This window comes from Halichoerus grypus, chromosome 7, assembly GCF_964656455.1.
Source record: "Halichoerus grypus chromosome 7, mHalGry1.hap1.1, whole genome shotgun sequence".
Classification (NCBI taxonomy): Eukaryota; Metazoa; Chordata; class Mammalia; order Carnivora; family Phocidae; genus Halichoerus; species Halichoerus grypus.
The window spans coordinates 146,016,841-146,040,818 of NC_135718.1; the positions used below are offsets into that span (position 1 = coordinate 146,016,841).

The 23,978-nt window shown below is 44.9% G+C and overlaps 2 protein-coding genes, 1 long non-coding RNA gene and 1 other non-coding gene across 7 annotated transcripts in view; 1 reads left to right on the top strand and 3 right to left on the bottom strand.

Moving 5' to 3' along the window:
- Window positions 1–10,651, bottom strand: part of HHIPL2 (HHIP like 2) — a 27,023-nt gene extending 16,372 nt beyond the window's left edge. For both annotated transcript variants that reach the window (XM_078078389.1, XM_036097630.2), the window contains exons 1-4: window positions 10,286–10,651; window positions 5,419–6,071; window positions 3,538–3,681; window positions 160–491 (exon numbers count right to left, since the gene is read on the bottom strand). In XM_078078389.1, the coding sequence (XP_077934515.1) occupies window positions 160–491; window positions 3,538–3,681; window positions 5,419–6,071; window positions 10,286–10,606 (1,450 nt within the window). In that variant the 5' untranslated portion in view covers window positions 10,607–10,651. The remainder of the gene's footprint in view (window positions 1–159; window positions 492–3,537; window positions 3,682–5,418; window positions 6,072–10,285) is intronic.
- Window positions 1,812–1,916, bottom strand: LOC118539254 (U6 spliceosomal RNA). Its single transcript, XR_004919077.1, has one exon. It is a non-coding gene; the product is annotated as a U6 spliceosomal RNA (small nuclear RNA).
- Window positions 9,358–16,237, top strand: LOC144382629 (uncharacterized). The gene is made up of 3 exons (XR_013449971.1): window positions 9,358–10,135; window positions 14,960–15,009; window positions 15,436–16,237. It is a non-coding gene; the product is annotated as an uncharacterized LOC144382629 (long non-coding RNA).
- A 4,733-nt stretch (window positions 16,238–20,970) lies between these two features.
- The window catches only part of TAF1A (TATA-box binding protein associated factor, RNA polymerase I subunit A), a 37,233-nt gene continuing 34,225 nt past the window's right edge, over window positions 20,971–23,978 (bottom strand). For all 3 annotated transcript variants that reach the window (XM_036097622.2, XM_078078390.1, XM_036097621.2), the window contains 2 exons: window positions 23,786–23,940; window positions 20,971–21,457 (listed from right to left, as the gene is read on the bottom strand). In XM_036097622.2, the coding sequence (XP_035953515.2) occupies window positions 21,345–21,457; window positions 23,786–23,940 (268 nt within the window). In that variant the 3' untranslated portion in view covers window positions 20,971–21,344. The remainder of the gene's footprint in view (window positions 21,458–23,785; window positions 23,941–23,978) is intronic.

Genomic DNA, 23,978 nt, shown 5'->3' on the forward strand with positions numbered 1-23,978 from the left:
CAGCGGCTGGAGGGCCAACCTGAGAACACAATCCCACAGGACATAAAGGAAGACCCCCGAGCCACCTGCAGGGCAGAACACTCTCAGGTCGTATCCCCCCACCTCCACCTCCGCCCCCTCAATTCACTCAAGAAATCACCCGGAGAACTTCTGACTTACCCAAAGAGGCATTGTGACAAAGCTTTCTGTCGTAACATTCAAACCCTTCCTTGGCCCTCCAGCCATAGTTCCCGCCTTTCACGATGATGTCGACTTCTTCAAACCTATTTTGTCCCACGTCCCCACAGAATATCCGGCCTCGGCCCCGGCGTGTGACAGGGTCCCCTCGGTCCACGGCACAGCGCCACATGTTTCTGACCCCATAGGCATAGACCGCAGGATGGGCCCCTGGCTCAGCCACAAACGGATTGTCCGGGGGCACTCGGTACCGCTTGCCCTCTGAGCCTGCCCTGTTCACGTCGATCCTTAACACTTTCCCCAGCAGGGAACTTCTGAAAGAAAGAGGGCCGGGAAACAGGTGCAGGATAAGTACCCCGAAATGGGATTGCCGGCTCGTTGGCTAGTTTTATGTGTTTTTAATGTTTTCGCAGCCTCTCCATACTGTTTTCCAGAGCAGCTGCACTATTTTGCATTCCCACCAACAGTGTACAAAGTTCTCCGCATCTTCAGCAACACTTGCTGTCTTTTGTGTTTGGTTCCTTTGGGGGTTGGGGGGAGGTAGAGAGCCATCCTAATAGATAGGAGGTGATATCTCATTGCGGTTTTGATTTGCACTTCCCTGACGATGAGTGACACTGAGCATCGATTCATACACCTGTTGGACATTTGTTTACAAGATGAGCAAGTTCTAGAGATCTGCTGTATGTTTGTCCCTATCATTAACGATACTGTATTTACACTTACAATTTTTTTTACACTTAAATTTTTTTGGGAGGGTAGATTTGGTGTTAAGTATGCAAAATTTAAAACTAGATAAAATAAAAACTAACTAAAACTAAATAGAAGATAAAATAAAATGGCACCAGACCAGAGATTGCCCAGGAGGACCTACTGATGGTCAATGCCAAACAACTACTAAGAATCACATGGGAAGACATGATTTTTTACAGATATATACATATGTACACAGATATATACATAAAGTCGTGTCCATATGATATATATAGATAGATAGGTTAGATAGGTATATAGATCTATGCAAAATGTTAAGACTTGCCAAGTTTTGGCTCAAGGAGAACTAGTAGGCAAAAGTTTGATGGGGTGGGGCGCCTGGGTAGCTCAGTTGGTTAAGCGACTGCCTTCGGCTCAGGTCATGATCCTGGAGTCCCGGGATCGAGTCCCACATCGGGCTCCCTGCTCGGCGGGGAGTCTGCTTCTCCCTCTGACCCTCCTCCCTCTCATGCTCTCTGTCTGTCATTGTCTCTCTCGCAAATAAATAAAATCTTAAAAAAAATAAATAAATAAATAAATAAATAAAAAGTTTGATGGGGTCCTGGCCCATAAGACCCTGAGCAAGCCAGTTGCAGCTTCAATTTTTAAAAATGTTTTTGATGGGGGGCGCCTGGGTGGCTCAGTCGTTAAGCGTCTGCCTTCAGCTCAGGTCATGGTCCCAGGGTCCTGGGATCGAGCCCCGCATCAGGCTCCCTGCTCCGCAGGAAGCCTGCTTCTCTCTCTCGTGCTCCCCCTGCTTGTGTTTCCTCTCTCGCTGTGTCTCTCCCTGTCAAATAAATAAATAAAATCTTTAAAAAAAAAAAAAAAGTTTTTGATGAGATGGTTTCTCTCAGGTTTGGTTTAACGCTATGAATTTTTTTTTTAATATGAAACTCTTCATGAACATGTGCATCACCCTTGCAGAGAGACCATGCTAACCTTCTCTGTAGTGTTCTGATTTTAGTAATATGTGCTGCTGAAGCGGCCGCTAATACTATGAATTTTAAAAGGAGTTGGCTTCTTCTTCCTCATAGAGCACTGTGGTCATAGACAAAGATCAGAGCTTTTAGTGAGGCTCTGCCAGTGACTGTGGCCTCTGGGCCTCAGTTTCCTCATTTGTAAAGCAGGAGAGAGAAACATTACCTCGAAGTGTGGTTGTGGTTGTAAGGGTTAAGTGAGTTACCTTCCGTGTAGCCCTTGAAGCAATTCACAACAGTAGGCATTTGACAAATGTTAGCTCTTGATTATTTTTTTTAAAGATTTATTTATTTATGGGCCCCTGGGTGGCTCAGTTGGTTAAGCGTCTGCCTTCGGCTCAGGTCATAATCCCAGGGTCCTGGGATCGAGTCCCACATTGGGCTCCTTGCTCGGCGGGGGGGGTCTGCTTCTCCCTCTACCCTTTCCCCCCCTGCTCGTGATCTCTCTCACACACTCTCTCTCTCTCAAATAAATAAATAAAATCTTTAAAAAAAAAAAAAGACTTATTTATTTGAGAGAGAGAGAGTGGAGGAAGGGGCAGAGGGAGAGAGGCAAGCAGACTCCCCACCTGAGCCAAAATCAAGAGTCGGCCACTTAACCTACTGAGCCACCCAGGCACCCCTGTTAGCTCTTGATTATTATAACTTCAATATTTTAATACCAGGGATAATGGCATTCAAGTGCTTGCTGGTACAAAGGGCGGAAGGATCATGTGACTTTTATCTAGGTCAGCCCTCACTGAGCTCTTGCACCAGCTTGCTCCAAGTTTGAATTTTGGTTCTGCCACTTACTTGCTGTATGGCCTTAGACAAGTTACTTTACTTCTCTGCCTCTATTTTCCCATCGGTGAAATAACTATCATAATACCTACACTTCATAGGAGTCGTCCATTCCATAAGTATTTCTGAAGTGACTCCCATGCCAGGCACTATTCGAGGTGTTAGGGATACATCAAGTAACAAATGGATAAAAATTCCTGCCCTTGTGCGATGTTAGGGTACCTGGGTGGCCCAGTCAGTTAAGTGTCCAACTCTTGGTTTAAGCTCAGATAGTGAGATCGAGCCCCACATCAGGCCCTATGCTCAGCACAGAGTCTGCTGGAGTTTCTCTCTCCCTCTGCGCCTCCCGCTTGTGCTCTCTCTCTCTCCCTCTCTCTCAGATAAATAAATAAATAGAATTACATTCTTAAAGACACACAAGGTATTCAGAACAATACCTGACACACAGTAAGCATTCAATACATGTCGCTTATTAACTAACCTTCTCACATGTCTCCAGGGTCAAGCACAGTGCCTGAAGCACAGTGTTCAATAATATCGCTGAGTTGAATTGAAATGGGTAAAATCTTGGTGTGGTAAATAATGTCCCCCTAATATACATTGAACACTCTGAATTCGTGTCTCCGTAGCACTGAGAGTTACACTGAGCATCCATAGTATTACTTACTAAAATACACTGTGCCTAAAATTTATAGGACAGAAAACCAAATGTTCCTCCCACTTGCCTCAACAGAGGGGGCTACATCTTGCAGTAAGTGATTTGGGTTTGACCCTCCGTAGACTCCATCTCAGCAAAAACATACCAAGGGCTCACCCTAAAGGGACAGGGGCCCAGATCCACCCTGCTTACTTGTTCTGAGCATTTCCAAACTTGCCAAAGGGATCCCCAGCCTGTCCTCCATCCCCGGTGAATATGTACATGTAGCCATCCACACCAAAAAGAAGTTGTCCACCATTATGATTTGAGGCTGGTTCTTCTATCTCCAAGATGACTCTGGAAGGAAAAGAAACCATGCATTAGGCTTTGATATAAGCTAAAACTGCATCCTCTTCAGACACCCAGAGATGACTGGTCCAAGCCAGTCAAGACCGGCTTCGGAGTTTCCAAGAATCACAAAGCTTGGAGTGCTAAGACACCCCTTATTTCCCAGTATGACTCCTTCATGGATCATTTTTCTTTCCTATCATGATTTCATGAGCTGTAGACAGAGCCAGGGTAACAATCACTCTTTTCTGGGCCTTACTTTCTGCTCTACCAGAATTCTTAATCCCTTCCTTTGGGCAAACCAGCAGGGGTAAATCTATCCGTTAGTTCTCCATGATCTTTTCAATCCCCCAACCTGGCTATTTGGGAAAAGAGAGACAAGGCAGAAAGAACAAGAAGGAAAAAAGACAGAATGGTGGAGTGGAAAGACCATGAGCTTGGAGTGACAGAATTAAGTCCTTCATCAGACCATGCATCCACAGCTCTATGGCCTTGGGTCACAGCCTCCTGTGAGGATGATTCCCTTGTTCAAGGCCAAAGGCCTGGAATCCAATGGCCACATAATAATGAGAGGGCATTATTATATTTAATATATTGATATTATCTATAATCATTTCTCAAACCTTTGTGGCTGCTGGCCATTGCTTACATTCTTTTTTTTTTTTTAATTTTTTATTGTTATGTTAATCCCCATACATTACATCATTAGTTTTAGATATAGTGTTCCATGATTCATTGTTTGTGCATAACACCCAGTGCTCCATGCAGAACGTGCCCTCCTCAATACCCATCACCAGGCTAACCCATCCTCCCACCCCCCTCCCCTCTAGAACCCTCAGTTTGTTTTTCAGAGTCCATCGTCTCTCATGGTTCTTCTCCCCCTCCGATTTCCCCCCCTTCATTCTTCCCCTCCTGCTAGATTCTTTTTTTTTTTATTGTTATGTTAATCCCCATACATTACATCATTAGTTTTAGATATAGTGTTCTATGATTCATTGTTTGTGCATAACACCCAGTGCTCCATGCAGAACGTGCCCTCCTCAATACCCATCACCAGGCTAACCCATCCCCCCACCCCCCTCCCCTCTAGAACCCTCAGTTTGTTTTTCAGAGTCCATTGTCTCTCATGGTTCTTCTCCCCCTACGATTTCCCCCCCTTCATTCTTCCCCTCCTGCTACATTCTTCTTCTTCTTTTTTTCTTTCTTAACATATATTGCATTATTTGTTTCAGAGGTACAGATCTGAGATTCAACAGTCTTGCACAATTCACAGCGCTTACCAGAACACATACCCTCCCCAGTGTCCATCACCCAGTCACCCCATCCCTCCCACCCCACCCCCCACTCCAGCAACCCTCAGTTTGTTTCCTGAGATTAAGAATTCCTCATATCAGTGAGGTCATATGATACATGTCTTTCTCTGTTTGACTTATTTCGCTCAGCATAATACCCTCCAGTTCCATCCACGTCGTTGCAAATGGCAAGATCTCATTCCTTTTGATGCATTGCTTACATTCTATAAAAACAAGCAAGCATGGCTCTGATTAGGTAACTATAAGGTGATGGCTATACCCCATGAAGAACCCCGACTCAAAAGTCTAACTTGTCTGTCCTCATTATTCAACGATGACTCCTTGGTCAGCATTATAAGCTAGTGGCTCTAAAACCAGAAACGTTTCCCTTTATCATCTTAGAGGATGGACTGACATTATTCTGGAGCACAGTACAGAGTTAAGCATGTCTCACCTTTCTGATTTGGGGTCAGCTTTGTTGGGATCAGCCCGAGAAACCTTCATCTCACTAATCCGGATCTTTTCTACCTTCTTCTTGCCCAGACATGAATAATAAATATAGAACTTGCGGTTGCGGTGGAATCTGGGATGAAAAGCCAACCCCAAGAAGCCTCTCTCATCCCCTACCCAGGGAGTAGTCAACACGATATTCTTGAGGTCCAAAAAGGGTTGTTCCAGGCGACTCCCATCAGGCAGATAGACCCACACCACCCCCACCTGCTCAGCCACAAAGAAGCGATGGGTGCCGTCCCCAGCGTGGACCATGGAGACAGGGTTCTTCAACCCATTGGCCACCTCGGTCAGGCAGAGCTGCAGACAGCCCTGGTGGTCCTCGGCCACCACCCCCAGGTTGCGGTTGAGATGGTCATTCCTCAGGACATTGGGGAAGCAATAGTCCTTGTCGGGAAGGTTGAGGAGGTGGCAGAAATTGGCGCCATCTTTTTCATGTGACCCCTGGAGGCGACGGTCATTGGTCAGTAGGGAGATGGCAGAGTGGCAGTTAGAATGGAATGCAGAGCAGTAGTCAGAGCAGAGGCCAGGAAGGTTCCGGAGGGGCGTCTGAGGGTTCTCAGCATCGTAGAGATGAGCTGCATAGGGCGAGCACTCCTAGGAAAGAAAGGTAAGCTTGATTGGTAGTCAGACTGGCCACAGTGGGGCTGGTCCCAATTTTTGAGCACGCAGAAGTAAAAATGGTCTAGGAAAGAATCAGAATCTGGAGTTTCTATGACCAACTACTGGTAAAGCTCTTTTCTGGGACCCCAATTTTCTAGCCAGTTAGCGCTCTTGGAAGGCAAAAAGGGGGAGAAATCTTTCATGTTCACTATACCTTCTTTAGCATTTTAACTTCGTTCTTAACACTTAAAGTTTTAATAAGCGAATTTTTTTTAAAGGGTACTAATTTCGGGGCGCCTGGGGGGCTCAGTTGGTTAAGCATCTGCCTTGGGCTCAGGTCATGATCCCAGGGTCCTGGGATCGAGCCCCACATCGGGCTCCTTGCTCAGCGGGGAGCCTGCTTCTCCCTCTCCCCCTGCCCCCATCCCCCCACTCATGCACTCGCTTTCTTTCATATAAATAAATAAAATCTTTAAAAAAAAAAAAAGAGTACTAATTTCTCCACCTTTCCCTTTATTATAAATGCTGTATCTATAAGATTTTCTTTCTTTATCCAAATCTGAAGCGAAGTGGCAAAAGTTTCACATTTGTTAAATCTGGGTATTGGATACATGGTGTTAATTATTGAATTTTCTGTGCTTTTTGTATGTTTGAAATAGTTTATGATTAAAAATAAAATTACCAAACTGGACATGCGATGTATCACTCCCAGAGATTAGGCATCTAGTCATTTCTTCACTTACTTACTAAAAATATTAAAGTGCTAGGCATCTGGGTGGCTCAGTTGGTTAAGCAACTGCCTTCGGCTCAGGTCATGATCCTGGAGTCCCGGGATCAAGTCCCACATCGGGCTCCCTGCTCAGCGGGGGGTCTGCTTCTCCCTCTGACCCTCCCCCTCTCATGCTCTCTCTCCCATTCTCTCTCTCAGATAAATAAATAAAATCTTTAAAAAAAAAATATTTAAGTGCTTCATATATACAAAGCACCACGCTGGGAGTTACACAAATCTGAACTGGGGCTATGGGGCCACACTGCTCTTTACACAAACACACAAGACCTGCGTGCCAAGTACCTGCTACTCGGGGCTCCGTAAACTATAGCATTTTTTTAGGAGGAAAACAGAATATTGTGGGCAGACAACCAGCTCCCAAAAGTAATGAAAAACGGGTAACTGGGAGTTAAGTAAGAAAGGCCAGTTTAAAGGGTGCACTTCGGGGCCTTGCACAGAGCCCACTGGCCCAAGAACCCCTTCTGATCACTGACCGCTCTCCCAGCAGCCGCCGGGGCCAGACCATCCAAGTTCACCTGTGTTCCCCGCCACCTAACAAAGGGACAGCAGCATTTCTCAGATGTGCTTGACTTCTCCGTTCACTCTTTTTTTTAAATTTTATTATGTTAGTCACCATACACTACATCATTAGTTTTTGATGTAGTGTTCCATGATTCATTGTTTGCGTATAACACCCAGTGCTCCTTGCAGAACGTGCCCTCTTTAATACCCATCACCAGACTAACCCATCCCCCCACCCCCCTCCCCTCTAGAACCCTCAGTTTGTTTCTCAGAGTCCATCGTCTCTCATGGTTCGTCTCCCCCTCCGATTTCCCCCCTTCACTTTTCCCCTCCTGCTTTTTTTTTTTAACATATAATGTATTATTTGTTTCAGAGATACAGATCTGTGATTCATCAGTCTTACACAATTCACAGTGCTCACCACAGCACATACCCTCCCCAATGTCTATCACCCAGTCACCCCATCCCTCCCACCCCACCCCCCACTCCAGCAACCCTCAGTTTGTTTCCTGAGATTAAGAATTCCTCATATCAGTGAGATCATATGATAATTATCTTTCTCTGATTGACTTATTTCACTCAGCATAATACCCTCTAGTTCCATCCACGTCGTTGCAAATGGCAAGATCTCATTCCTTTTGATGGCTGCATAATATTCCATTGTGTATATATATATATATATATATATATATATATACACCACATCTTCTTTATCCATTCATCTGTCAATGGACATCTAGGTTCTTTCCATAGTTTGGCTATTGTGGACATTGCTGCTATAAACATCGGGGTGCACATACCCCTTCAGATCCCTACATTTGTATCTTTGGGGTAAATACCCAGTAGTACAAATGCTGGGTCATACGGTAGCTCTATTTTCAACTTTTTGAGGAACCTCCATACTGTTTTCCAGAGTGGCTGCACCAGCCTGCATTCCCACCAACAGTGTAGGAGGGTTCCCCTTTCTCCGCATCCCCGCCAACATCTGTCATTTCCTGACTTGTTAATTTTAACCGTTCTGACTGGTGTGAGGTGGTATCTCATTGAGTTCCCCGTTCACTCTTATTTCAACCCTGATGGCAGGTTGCAGAGCAAGCTCCTGGCTATTGGAAAGAGGAGAAGAAAGAGTCCTTCTAGAAGATTCAGTGTCTCTCCTTGGGTGGTAAGTTTCAGTTCAGGAAACCTGTCAGAGCTGCTGACAAGAAGCAAAAGGAACTGCTCTGAGTCTGACCCACTGGCCTGTCCACTCTGGAGGAGTGGAAGGAAGCGGGGAGACAGAAATAAGGACGAGCTACCAGGGAACAGAGGGGGCCATGGAAATATAACCATCATGGCACAGTCTTAGGCAGAAACTTAGAGTCTGCACAGCTGCTTCGACTCAGTTATCTCAGAATATCATTTCTCTATCTAAGGAAAGTAAGGCCCAGGAAGAGTCTCCCCTGTGGTGTCAGACTCTGTTCTCTGCACCGAGGACAGGGAGCAAGATGCACCAGGGCTCTGTTCTAATGGGACGTACACTTGGCCCAGGTCAGAAAACCACGAAGTAAATGGGTCGGTGCTGCTGGGACTCAGTCTTGGCGAGGTATGATCCAAAAGGCAGAAGACTTGGAGCTAAGCCTCTAGATTTGTGCCCCGGCACTGTCTGATCTTAGACAAGTTCTTTAAAGCTCCTGAGTCCTCATCAGTAAAATCAGGATCCTAATAACTTCCTGCACAATCACTGCTGGGAATACACTACGTGTGTGTGTGGAAAGAGAGAGGAGGGGCTTGAGAGTTTTAATAAATAGACTCATGTAGGTTATTCTGATTCCTCAAATCCCTAAAACAGGACAGCTGCCTCATTTGGCTTTCAGAAACTTCTCCCAACAGGGAAAGTGGGAGGGAGGGCAGAGGGAGGGTGGAGACATTTTTACCAGGGGGCATCTCAGAAATTCACAGTCTTAGTGTTGCTCAGAAGAGCGCAGCTTCTGCCCTGCGGGGTTATCCCAGAGTTAATTCTCCTGCTAACAGCTGAGGGGTGGTGCCCGAGGTAGGCGAGTACAGCCCCGGGGAGATGGCACCCCGGTGGCTGGCTGCTGTGTGGGGATCTGCGGTGTGCCCTGCAGACGGGGAGATGGGGCGCCTAGTGAGCTCAGGGACGGCGGCAGCCCGAGAGCCAGGGAGCTGCGCTGACATGCCCGGGAGGGTCTCAGATCACAGGTCTGCCTGGACCTCCTGCCTCCTCGGCCCCAACACCTCATTAGAGCACCCCTCCCCTTGGCAGCCTCTCTCAGTGGCTCTCCTCCAGTGCGACTCTCCCCTGCACCCTGAACATCTCTTCCCGGAGTCGGTGATGGGGGATGCCTGCCAGGGATGTGGATTTTGGCCCTTGGAGAGCCAGGAGAAGCAGAACCTCTGTAAGTCATTGCCACCCAGCGGCTTGAAGCCCTTTCAGCCCAGCTCCAGAATGCTGGGGAGAGCCCCCCCACCGCCGCCACCACCATCATCAGAACAGAGACTCCCCCGGCACCAAGGACCCAGACGAGGATGGGCCCCAGCAGGTGCCGCCACTCCCCCCAAGCCCTCGGTAACCACCACAGCTGTGCACTGCAGGGGGACCCCGACAGCGCTGCTCTGAGAGCTCCGTGGAGGACACCCATCTCCGCCTTCTGCCTGAGAAAGCACAAGGACCAGCAGACCCCAGGGGGAGACCTTTGGGTCTCTCAGTGGAAACCAAACGCAGCACCCGCTCGCCTCCGTGTGCCCGTCCAGGGACCAGAGCTCTAAGGTGAGGCAGCTGCCAGGGGAGCTTCTAAAGGGCCGGGTGCCCAAGGAGCCCTCCCGCCCCCCGCCCCAGGACCCACGCCACCAAGCCCAGCACCCCGCACTTTGCTAAGCTGGGTCCCTCACTGCCCTGCAGGGTTACGCTCAAGCCTACCTGGCAGAGGATGTCCTTAATGTAGCCCCCACACAGCTCATGGCCCCCGAGGTCAAAGTAATCCATGATGTCCCTGTACCGAGCAGCGAGGCGGCGGTCCCTGTGCTGGTCACAGCAGCCGAAGGACTCATAGGCTGAGCAAAACTCGAGGTGCAGCGGGGGCTGGAAGGGGGGCCCGTAATCCAGGCACTGGGGGTGTCCCTGCAGCAAGCCCACCTGGCCCAACCAGAATGTGAGGCAGAGGTGGAAAATGCCAGAAGAGGTAGGGAGTCTGGGGGCCCAGCAGCTGAGACCACCCCCGGGAATGGATGTCCTCAGCATTTTGGGCTCGGAAAGACTCCGGCCGCTGTGTTTGCTCAGGTTGGCTCCCCTGCTGTGCACTAGGTCCCTCCCCGCCCCCACCCCACGCTCTCTACCCCCAGGGTGTTTTCTTCCTTCCCTCTGTCCCCGCCCCCACCAAGTTCCCTGAGGTGGTTTCTGAGCGGTGTCCCTTCTGCGGTCTGGGTAGTTAAGTGTCTCATATGAAAACAATGAGAGATGTCCCTGTCCCCTCCAATCCCGTCTAAACGTGAAGCTGGTGCAAGTTCTGACCCCTACTGCTGAGTTATTGGGGTGCATGGCTGCTTAGGAAAAGGTACAGTGGTGTCAATGGCAGGCCTGCTGTGATTCATTAAAACTGCCAAGAATTCCTGGGGGTGGGGGGCAGGAAATTCACACTTTGTTTACCGTTTCTTCACAAGCCTGAGCTGCCCAGAGTCCCCCGCAGAGAAGTCTCCGGGAAAGAAGACCGCGTATTACGTAGTCCCAGACATTGGAGTGTGCAAGGGCAAGACGCGGGCGTTCCTGTGGTGCTGAATGGCACCAACGGGACTCCGGCGGGGGGGGGAGACAGGGGGAGGGAGGGGGCGCTGTATGGTCCCTGTGATCTGGAAGGTCTATCCTTGCAGTGGTAGGAAGAGAAGACAGGCCATGAATCTTGCATCCACAGCAGGAGGAAGAAGAAAGGAGGGAGTGTGGCCTGGTGGAAACAAGGAGTCAGCAAAGGGCTGACCGAACATCTGGGGTCTTTGTTTTTTTGTTTTTTTTTCAAAGATTTTATTTATTTATTTGAGAGAGAGAGAAAGAGAGAGCACATGAGAGGGGTTAGGGTCAGAGGGAGAAGCAGACTCTCTGCTGAGCAGGGAGCCCGATGTGGGACTCGATCCAGGGACTCCAGGATCATGACTGAGCCGAAGGCAGTCGCTTAACCAACTGAGCCACCCAGGCGCCCCAGGGGTCTTTGTTTTTGCCAAATCTGCACTTGCTCTAGGGGCACACCTCCTCACTTTGTGTATATTTCAACATTAGCATTTAAGAATGCGTTTCACTTTATACAGGTTCCTTGCACATAACAGGCCTTTGATAAATATTTCTTAAAAAAGGAGCGCCTGGGTGGCTCAGTGGCTTAAGTGTCGACTCGTGATTTTGGCCCAGGTCATGATCTCAGGGTTGTGAGATCCAGCCAGGCTTGGTGCTGGGCGTGGAGTCTGCGTGAGATTCTCCCTCTCCCTCTGCCCCTCCCCCCTCCCTCTGCCCCCCCCCAAGTGTGCTCCCTCTCTTTCTCTCTCTCTCAAAAAATAAATTTTAAAAATGTATATATATATTTCTTGGATAAGTGGATGAAGGACATGGAGTCCCAAACTCACGCAACCCCAAACCCAGACAGAGGCATGAACCTGGGCACAAGTCTGCAGAGGCATCAGGTACCTGAGTTCACTTTCCTTCTGGTACATTCCATGGTTCTACTCCACCCCGAAATTTCCTTACGGGCAAAAAGTGCCCTTTGAAATGCAGATGAAATCAAAGATTCTTCTCAGCCTGGAGGGGCTTCTATGGAGGGCTCCCGCTCACCACCCCAAATAGCCTTTCCAGGGTGTCATCAAGAGGGCCCAAGAAGCCTCAGTCTAGTCAAGTGTGTGCTCACAATGCTGTGGATGATGAAGGCCCCAGATGGCACTTAAAATACAAGCAAACAACATTTTTATAACTAAGGGAAAAGTCAGGAGGAGGGAGTAGTTAAGAATAATTGACAACACATCCCTACTTTCCCGTTTGTACTGTTCAATATCATCCCTAGTTGAATATTGCTTTTTAAAACATAGTACAGCACCATGATTCACTGGTGACTGTGCTGTTTCCATGGGGTTGTTTGCTGAAAAGTTAGATAATGTCATCGCTCTGGAAGCCTTGGGCGGGTGGAATGAGAAACACGCGGACCAACTTCAGCCCCCAGATTCACGCACCATGGCCTTCTCAGAAATGGGAGGTAACAGTCTGACCCCATGAGGCGTAAGAATGAGTGCATTCTCTCATTCCATGTGGGACCTGAAACTGCTTTTAGATCTTTGACATTTATGTCTCAGTTTTCCCTTTGCCACGAAAAATACTGAGTTCAAAAGGAATGCCTCCTTCTTGGAAAATAATTCTTAATGACTGTATTTAAAGAATTATAGCACAGGGGCGCCTGGGTGGCTCAGTCGGTTGAGCGCCCGACTCATGGTTTCAGCTCATGTCATGATCTCCTGGGTCGTGGGATTGAGCCCCGAGTCCCCCGAGTCCTGTTCCCAGCTCCACGGGGAATCTGCTTGTCTTCCTTTCTCCCTCTGCTCCTACCCCCACTCGTGCGCTCCCTCTCTCTCTCTCAAATAAATAAATTAAATTAAAAAAAAAACTGATCCTTTAAAAAAAATTATAGCACAGTGCTAAAAAAAAGAAAAACAACAAAAACCTCGGACATATTAATTCCTGTCCACCCAGGACATGTAAATTCGAAGCAGACCTAACTGTTTTAGGCAGAGGGATTTCAAAATTAGTGGGAACAGATCAGCTAGCAGGTCCCATCAGACATAGTTACAGCATAAATTTCTGATTATTAAAAGATGCAATATTTCAGGGGCGCCTGGGTGGCTCAGTTGTTAAGCGTCTGCCTTCAGCTCAGGTCATGATCCCAGGGTTCTGGGATCGAGCCGCATAGGGTTCCTGCTCAGCGGGAAGTCTGCTTCTCCCTCTCCCACTCCCCCTGCTTGTGTTCCCTCTCTCGCTGTGTCTCTCTCTGTCAAATAAAATCTTAAAAAAAAAAAAAAAGATGCAATATTTCAGATGGGACTACATAATATTTTCGATGTAATTACACAATACACGTGATTATATAATAATTATGCAGTTACTATTTTATCATTATGCTATTATCATGCACAAAACATTATGCTGAAAGAGGAATGTTTAACAGAAAACGGATGCACAAAGGAGTTTTTTTTTCCCAAGGAGTTTATGCTCTGAGAAGAAAGGTTAAAATAAGAGTCCAAATAATACTAGGCAGATGATATTAAGGTAACAATGAAGAACAAACTTGCCACTAGGAATCCCCAGGAGGGAGAGAAGGCATCAGGCTAGGGTGGCTAAGAAAATCCTCATGAGGGTTGACCAGGGTGTTCAGACGAGGTAGAGGTAGAGAAGACCAGGAAACAAGTTTGACTGTTAGGTGAGCTTAGGAGGTAAGTCTGAATACAAGCTGGGACCGACTGGGTATCTGAAATCACCTGAGCTCCAACCTTTGAAGCAAACAGAGCATTTTAAAAAATATTGTAGGGGCGCCTGGGTGGCTCAGTCGTTAAGCGCCTGCCTTCGGCTCAGGTCGTGATCCCAGGGTCCTGGGATTGAGCCCCGCACCGGGCTCCCTGCTCAGTGGGAAGCCTGCTTCTCCCTCTTCCACTCCCCCTGCTTGTGTTCCCTCTCTCGCTGTGTCTCTCTCTGTCAAATAAATAAAATCTTAAAAAATATATATATATTGTATTAGTTTGCTAACAGAGCATTTTAAAAAATATTGTATTAGTTTGCTAGGGCTGCTGTAACAAAGTATCACAAACTACCCTGCTTAAACAGCAGGTGTCTCACACTCTGAAGGCTGGAAGACAGAGCTCAAGGTGTCAGCAGGGTTGGTTCCTCTCAGGGCCAGGAAGAATCTGTTTACCGGCAAACTTGTACATTCCTCAGCCAGAGGATACATCACCCCAACTTCCGTCTTTGTGTTCACATGGACTTCTCCGTGTGCGTGTCTGTGTCCAAATTTTCCCTTTTATGAGGACACCGGTCATTTTGGATTAGGCCCACCCTAATGACCTTACTTTGACTTATCTCTGTAAAGACCCTATTTCCAAACAAGGTCACTATTGTGAAAGACTGGGGCTTAGGACTTCACCATATCTTTTTGGGGATACACAATTCAACCCATAGCAGACACACACACACACACACACACACACACACACACTCTCTCTCTCTCTCTCTATTTCATACAGCAAGGGCCCTTTTTTTTTTTGTAAGCTCTACCCCAACGTGGGGCTCAAACTCACGACCCTGAGATCAAGAGTTGCATGCTCTTCCAACTGAGCCAGCCAGGTGCCCCTGGCAAGTGCCTTTCAAAAATAATGTTGAAGAGGTTCAGGTCTGGTGTTTCTTCTAGCATCATGTCATGGAATAGAACAGAAAAAATAGAAAAAGAAATGTTCTAGCTCAGTCCCTTCCCGTATAGTTTATGGTTTACTCTCACAGTTTATCTGCCTTCTCACCGTATGAAAATGAACAGGTGTGTTTGAGATTAGGGAATGTATTAATAACTCTTCATTTGTATTACAGTTTATAAAGTATTTTCTCATCTCATTTGATCTTCACAAAAATTCTCCGAGGTAAGCTATATTCCCAACATACAGACAAGTGAATTAAGTCTCAGAGTGGCTCCATGAAATGCTTAGGGACATGCTTTGGGTGAATGGGAAAAATGGCAATAAAATTTAGGTGTTCTGGGACACCTAGGTGGCTCAGTCGGTTAAGCGTCCAACTCTTGACTTCGGCTAAGGTCGCGGGATCGAGCCCCACATCAGGCTCCACGCTGAGCACAGAGTCTGCTTGTCCCTCTCCCTCTGCTCCTCCCCTTGCTTGCATGCTCTCTCACTCTCTCTCTTTCTCTAAAATAAATAAAATCTTTAAAAAAATAAAAATTAAAAAATTAAATTTAGTTGTTCTGGATTATAGCCCAGATCCTGTTCATTCCATCACGATGTATCAAAACATGAACGTACAGCAATCACTTTTACTTGTTTATCTTCATTTAGAAAGGATGTGTGCCAGATGCAGCCAGCCAACTGAAGAGTATGTTGACTGAATGAAGATCCAGGCATGTTGACAAGATTATGTAAATTCTTGGTATCGGCATAATGGGAGATTTAAGCAGACAACTGGCAACTACCATTGTGGGGCTGACAGGACAGAAATTCAGGATCTGCCTCTATTCACGGAGTTAAAGACTACATCTCTATCTGCATAGAGAAGGTTCTTTGTAGGACTGAAGAGGAGTGGACTTTTATTTGGTGCCTGATTGTTTCTTTTGGGAGCATGAATCTTGGATGGAGGAAGAGTTTCAAACAAATTAATTTTTAAACTTTTTTTTTTCTTCTTAAGTCAACTCCACGCCCAACATGGGGCTCAAACTCACAATCCTGAGATAGGGAGTCACATGCTCTACCGACTGAGCCAGCCAGGCACCCCAAATAGATTAATTTTTTAAAAATTAACTTAGTCAGATTTTAGTCATAGGATTTGTAGCCCACATCCATCAAGGGTCTGCTTATTTCCTTTTGAAATATTTCAATCCAGCAGAAAAAGCCCTTGTGCTATAAACATGGATAAATAGCTAGATCCAAAAAGGCCACACTTACTCTTTCATTAAAGAATGGTTGTGTTCAGGGCACCTGGGTGGCTCAGTTGGTTAAGCGAAGTTAAGCGACTGCCTTCGGTTCAGGTCATGATCCTGGAGTCCCGGGATCGAGTCCCACATCGGGCTCCCTGCTCAGTGGGGAGTCTGCTTCTCCCTCTCCCTCTCCCACTCGCCCCTCTTGTGCTCTCTCTCTCTCTCTCAAATAAAATAAATAAAATCTTTAAAAAAAAAAGAATAGTTGTGTTCATTTTTTAGTTTCTTTTCCTTTTTTTGGTTCATAATAATATTACCATTTATTGAGAAAAAAATACATCAAGACTCATGCTAAACATTTCTCAGATCGCCCCATTTTACAGAATAAACCTGAGGCTCAGTTCGGTGAGGTGCTTTGTTGAATCCAGAACTTTCTGACTCCATAAAGCTTGATTTTTTGGTTTTGTTTCTTTTTGCTAAGTGTCACTGATAAGATTCACACACCATATAATAAACTCGTTTACGGTGTACAATTACATGCTTTTTAGTATATTCAACAGAGTGAATTGTGCAACCATCACCCCAAATTGGGGATGTTTTCATCACCCCAAAGAAACCCTGTACCCTTTGACTATCACTCCCACCTCATCTTCCCATCTACCGCCCCTTTCCCTGCCCTAGGCAATCTCTAATCTACTTTCTTCCATTTCTGTAGACTTGCTTATTCTGGACATTTCGTATAAATTATATTATATGGTCCTTTTCATTGTTTAAAATAACCTGTGCACAAAATGGGATAAATCGCAATCCTTGGCTCATAATACACTGTCAACATTAGTCCATGTAGAGCCTGCCACTTAATTAAAAAACTAGACCATTAATAGTAATTCACATCCCTTACTGTGCTTTTCCTCCATCCTATCGCTCTGCCTCTCCCATCCAGAGGTAACCACTTGTGTTTACCCTTCTCTTGTGTTTTTATATGTAGTTTCATCACAATCTATATGCATTTACAAACATTTTAGTCATTAGTTTGAACTTTATAATAAAGTTTGAACTCCATGTAGTCATAGAGTAGTAAGTGGGACTCATTTCTTTTACCCGGTATGTTACTGAGACCCACCTATGTTGGTGTATAAAGCTATGGCTTATTCATTTTTCTTTACATGACTCTACCACAATTTATCCAGTCTCATGCCAATGGCATTTGTGGGGTTTTTTCTGGTTTTTCTGCTATTATGAACTGTGCTATTGTCTCTTGGCTTACGTGTACAAGCATTTCTCAAGTAAACACTCAAGGATAGTCTTAGTAAATGGTAAAGCAACTGTTTCCTAAAATGACTGCAATATTTTACACCCCATCAGCTATGTGCAAGAGACCCTGTGGATCCACATCCTCTTCAACCTCAGTATCTTAATTTTTGCTAATTGAATGGGTCTGAACTGGTATTCCACTACACTCTTGTTTTGCATTTCCCTGACTTATGTGTTTATGGTCCATGTTTACCCTCTTCTGTGAAATACTTGTTCATGTGCTTGGCCCATTTTTTTCTACTGGGTTCTTTGTCCTGCTTATTGATTTGAATTTCTTTTAATCTTTTGTCAGTTCATGTGTTGCAAATACATATACATATAAACATTTTAGTCATTCTAATGACTAATGTATATGTTGAATGTATATGTTTATGTTTTTCTCAGTAAGACTTTTTTTTTTTTTTTTAAAGATAACCCAGAGATCAAAAGTCGCATGCTGTACCAACTGAACCAGCCAGGTGCCCCACAAATACTTCTTTTAATAGACTGTATTTAATTTTCTTGAAGGTATCATTTGGTAGGCAAAAGGCCCTAATTTAATTTAGTTAGTTTATACATTATTTAATCTAGATAAAATATATGAGACAACTGTTTTCAAAGTAGTGGGCAACAGACAACACAAGACTGGAATTACTGAAGTGGAACTCATAAAGTAAGTTCTACAATAGTCTAACCTCTCTATCTCAGGACAACTTCTCATGAGCAGTGCATTGGGCCACAGTCCAAGCAAAGCATGGCAGTCCCACTAAGCTGATGAGCCAGAGATCAGATATTGGGGCAGCTGAGCAAGGAGGAACTGTGTGGACTGAATGATGTCAAGTGTGTGCGAAGCCCTCAAGTCCATGGTTGATGGCTGGATGGTACATAGCTTGAAAGATAGGTGTATTTTAGTGGGAAGCATAACTCAACTATTACACAATTTCTGTATTTCAGAGGTTTCTAGGAGAAAACAAGACTTTTTAAAAAAAAGATTTTATTTATTTGAGAGAGAGAGAGATTAGGAGAGGGGGAAGGGTCAGAGGGAGAAGCAGACTCCCTGCTGAGCAGGAAGCCCGATGCCATACTCAATCCCGGGACTCCAGGATCATGACCTGAGCCGAAGGCAGTTGCTCAACCAAACTGAGCTACCCAGGCGCCCCAAGAAAACAATACTTTAAATTATCCTTATTTAGTGCCTGTTATTTAGTGTCTAAAACCATCATGATGGATGGTCACTTACTTAAGATATGTTAAGTATTAATTATTATCCTAGGCATTCACTGTATTTTTCATTTTTCATAGCAATCCGATGAGATAAATCCTCCTGTCTCTCATCTACAGGTAAAGGAACTATGAAAGCTCAGTAACCTGCCCAAGAAGTCACAGAACTACCTAACGATAAACCCAGAGTTCAAGCCGAACAGCCTCCGGAGGCTTCACACTTGGCATGGGCGCCCCAAGACGGGACTCCCTACGGTACAGGCACACCAGCTCCGTAACCTTCACTAATTTCCATTCAGTTCTACTCAGTATTTAATGAGCTAGAAATTGTTAGGGGCTGACAATAGGAGATCATTAGGCCCAAATAATATACCATCAAGAAAGACAGATGTGCAAAGACAATGTAACAATGTAGTGATTTGGTAAGAGGCTGTAGAGGGAGGGACCAGGAAGGACACAGAGAGGGAACCTACCAAGTAGCCTGGCACAGAGGACAGGTTTTGCGGAGCTGATAGGCTCTGGGTTATGAATCCCCTCTGTTCTTCACCTTGCTCCCTAGCTCAGTGCTCTGCAGGTTATAAACACTGACTAAACTGGGAGGCAGGACAGACAGGACAGAGTGTGATCTTTGGAACCACACTGCTCAGGTCAAGGTCCTGGTGCCAACACCTACCTTGTGCAAGTCAATCTGTGAGACCCCACTTTTTTTCTAGGTAAAACAGGGGTAAGTCTTAGGATTCTGGTGACAGTAAGATAAAATGTAAAGCCCGAAGTGCTTGATAAATTTTAGCCATAATAATTCATGAAACTGACTTTAGTGGACCTAAAATAATTTCACAGTTGATTCGCACTGCTCTTACTGCCTGATGTGATATGAACATTTGATATAAAAGTTCTAGGAAACTAAGCTTTGTGTGGAAACCAAGAACCGTATCTACTCATTTCTCTTTCATTCCCACCTCCATTTGCCAGAGATCATGAGAACTCATCAATCCTGTTGAACAGCTTTTGACTAAAGGTTTCAAGGAGCAGATGCCGTGGCAATCCCAGCCTATGCCTTGAGATTTTGTCTGTGTCATCTGGGGATTTCATTCCTATAGTGTTGCTCTTCTGCAGAATTCCTACACAACCCACTCACCAACTCCCAGAAGTAAAACTGGCCCTACTCATGTGGTAGCTTGAACTTGGTTCACGTTGGTCTGTGGGCACCTACTTGTTTCATATGTATATTATAAGGATGAGTAGTTATTTGTTGATAGTCATCTCACTAAGTATAAAATATTGAATCAAATTATTGACAAAGCATAATTTGTCCCCCAATTTTCTTGCAGATTTTTTTTTTAAAGATTTTATTTATTTGAGAAAGAGAGAGCAGAGAGAGAGAGAGAGCAGGAGCAGGGGGAGGGGCAGAGGGAGAAGGAGAAGCAGAGACTCTCCCCTGCGCAGGGAGCCTGATGCAGGGGTTGGATCCCTGGACCCCGAGATCATGACCCGAGCTGAGCCGAAGGCAGACGCTTAACCAACTGAGCCACCCAGGCGCCCCTCTTGCAGATGGTTTTAAATTAGTAGGAGCATAAGCCATGGGGAAAATGTGTGGTTTGCCATCTAAATACTGGAGGTGCTCTAAAGTTAGTGGGTCTTCCTGGAACTCAAAAACAAGTTACCTGAACCATAAGGGTGTAAGCGCTGAGCCAGTCTGGAAGAAGCACTCGCTCTACTAGTTACCACAACATATTATAAAGTTCCAACTCCTGCTCCAGGAAAGCTGTTCCTGGCTTCTGCGCCACGCTTTCCCACTGGGCTGACTGGGTGACGCTGGGACACTATTTCACTGGCAGATTCTCTTCCACTGTCCAGCTGCCGACTGCCACATCCCAGGTTCCAAGAGAAAGGTGAGGGACACAGGAATTCCAAAGCATGTCTTAGATGATTGCTGTGCCCGGCAAACAACAACAAACTAGAGCCCTCTGAGTTAGGCCACCCCTCTACCCTCTTTGACCCAAACTAGTCTTCTAGAGTCAAAGGTAGCTCTATGTCAGGTCAGTTAGCCCCAGACTGACATGTCTTAATATCAAAAAAGAAAGAGGATTCCTTTCCTAAATCCTTCTCTGTTTCCAAAATTCCTCAACAGACCTCATGACCAATATATTCTTTTTTTTTTTAAGGATTTATTTATTTGAGAGAGAGAGAGAGAGAGAACGTGCACGCACATGCTTCCAAGCACCTGGGAGCAGGAGAAGGGGCAGAGGGAGAGAAGCAGACGCCCCTGCTGAGTGCGGAGCCCGATGAGGGGCTTGATCTCATGACCCTGAGATCATGACCTGAGCCAAAATCAAGAGCTGGACACTCAAGCGACAGAACCACCCAGGCGCCCCTCTAATATATTCTTTATGATGGTAAACCTACCATGGATCATTGAGAATCTTAAAGAAGAATATAAATTCACTTCACAATACTACAAGTTATGCTTTATTATACAACAGTCAGAAGCAAATTATTTGCAAATGGCAATAACTGCTATACAACTGTATTCTCTGATTAAACAAATGTATTTCTTATGTGTAGGTTATTCTGTAATAAATATTGTATTTCACAGTACAAAAAAGGAAAAATATGTATTTACAAAGAACAAAGGCAGTGAGACTGTTTCTTTAGCTATAATTATAATAAAAGAAAATATAAAAAAATATAAAAATGACTTTTTTGCAGCCATATAAACTACCTCCTAGAAACACCAAATAAATAATACATTCAATGATTACCCACCGAGCTACTATTCTGCAGCTACTCATCCTCATCTGATATAACTGATATTCAATATCAGAGTCCTGGATTTACAATACTGTGTTTTTTCACTGACTTCTTTATCCGCTTAATTTTTTTCCTTAAGACTTGATCATCTTGTTTGGAGATAAACCGAAAATATCTGCAACCTGAAAAAACAAAACAAAGAGTTTTAATACTTATCAATTCTTCAAGTATATTTCTAAATTTTTAAAGTTTTGCCTCAGCTCTGACGTACTAGTGATTATGAAATGGGGGGGTCTGTATGATGTATACCAGTGTGAACACATTCTAAGGGCCGTTACCAATGAAATGTACGCTTCCTACACACGAAAACATCTCTGATCCGTCATAATCAGAGCACGTACTTCAACTGGTTTCTCACCCTGCCTTCCAAGCTCTAGTTAAGGTGATACGTGTATTATACACATATTCATATCTTAAATGTGCCTTCTCCAAAAGTAAATTACAGCTTCCCTTTCAATGTTAGCTTGTAAAACAGCCCAAGAGGCACCTGTAACAATAAGAAAGTTCTCTGTAAGAAAACTCCGAGGTGAGGATTAGAATAAACAACTACAGGTCAGAAGAGATCAGAACTTAGCTAGTCATTCCAGCACCTAGCGAGCAGCCAGATGGTGACTGTGCAGCTCTGAGAAGTTCCTTCTACCTGCTTTTCATAGTCTTACAATGCTAAGCAGATCACTGGTTAAGTATTTCAGACATGAATCAAATTTCTGTAAAAAAAAAATGTTTAACCTGGACATTACAAGAGATTTTTTTTTTATATTTGATAAATGAGCAAGACCATCAATCACCTAAGAAAAACTAACTTCATTATAGTCTCAGCACGTACCTATCCATCCATCTTCTCTAGGAAACTGCTAGGATATATATTGTACCTACAGGAACCATTTTATTATCCCTGAGAACAGTATGGCAGAATTACTAATATTTTATTCGCTGGGAAGCAGTGTCTGTGGTGTTAATGTAATAACCTGTACTTCTAAACACACCTACCACTTTAGCAAAACCAAAATACTTTGTACACAGACCTCTGCTTCTATCTAGAATACAGAAAGATGGAGAATTTTGCTTCCACCCTAACACAGAGAAAAAGCCAAATAAACTACAAGCTCCCACCTCCTCATGAGCCACCGGACGTGGAGTCACGAGGGGAAAGGGCCTGGCTTGCCTTAGCAGAGCAGGGGAAGAAGGGCAGCTACCATACCCTACTCTAAGCATGAAGCAAAGGCAGACCAGAATTGAATCCTGTGATATAATGAGGGTCACCCGAGCACGGACCAAACCCAGTTCGACTCCTGAACAGATTGACTGAACCCCGACACTAAGGCCCGAAAGAAGAGATGGAACGCTTTTCAGGCATGATTATGCCTAATATTCATAGAGTACTTCTGAATGTATAAAGCACTTCAATGTGATGCTCACTCGATGCTTACAACCATCCTGTAAGCAACACAGACAGGTGTTAACAAAGCCCACTCACATAGAAGTCTCCCAAAGGTTAACTGCTGGACCTAAGTGACAGGGAAAGGTGACAAAATTGGAAAATCAGCCCAGGTTTTCAGACTTTGCTCAAACACAGACACCTTTAGTGTGTACTAGATGCCTCTATGCTCATAAGCAGTAGAAAATCACAGTCTGAAGCACACTTCTGTTCCTTGACGTGTGTTGAGAAATCTTACAATTGCTTTCATATTTATTTGTCCCCTTCCTCTGAGAAACTGGCATTTTATTAACCTTAGTAACCATCTGAATCAGTCACTGAGAATACTAATTCCAAAACAGTATCAACCATATCTAAAACCAAGCTGAAGAAGCTCTTTAGGATACTCTGAATTCTCTAGCAACAGCTTATGTTCGCTTCATCTCTGAACAGACCCAGCGGCGGTGGCACAAAGCAGAGAGTTTTCACAGCCAAGATAGTCCACCGAGAAAAGATCAATTTCCCTTTCTTTTAAGAGGATTTTTAAATAAGTTATAGGAGGTATAGGGGAGAAATGTTTCATCCTTATAGCAACAGATAGGTAAATATAATAGCAATTATACAACAATGAGGTCAGCGAAGAATATTTTTCTCTTTTTTTTATTATTTTTATTTATTTTTTCTTTCTAATACTGCAAGGTAGACGGTATCAGTAAACTTTCCATACAGTTGCTGTGAAAACAGTCTGCATCCTCCATGTTAATTGGCCCCTAAAGATACTCAAGTTACAGCATAAAAACCAACCACCACAATCAACAAGATGGAATCGCTGCTTCTAGTCCCCGGACAGCCCCAACAAGCAGATCACCCGGCCCCAACTCAACATTCACTTTCCCATCTGCCAGTTATTTCTCCAGCCTCTGATGTCCTTGGGCAATTACCCAGTAAGCTGTGGCATGAATGAATGGTCACCCTTTGTAATTTCAAAATCATCCAAAAGCTGTCTAGATAAGAAGAAAATAAAACCTTGTACCTTTTCCTAACAATATTCCAGCTACCAAAGCTTTCTCACAAGCCAATGCTTTATCCTCTTTCCAATCGCTTTTTGCCCAAAAGGAGCTGAAGTGAAAGCTTGGCCACCAGTTTCTCCTGGAGTTCCACTCTTCTTGAACCCAGGCAAGGTGATTCCTAGAAAAGAAAAATGTCAAAAGGGAAGGTCAGTGATG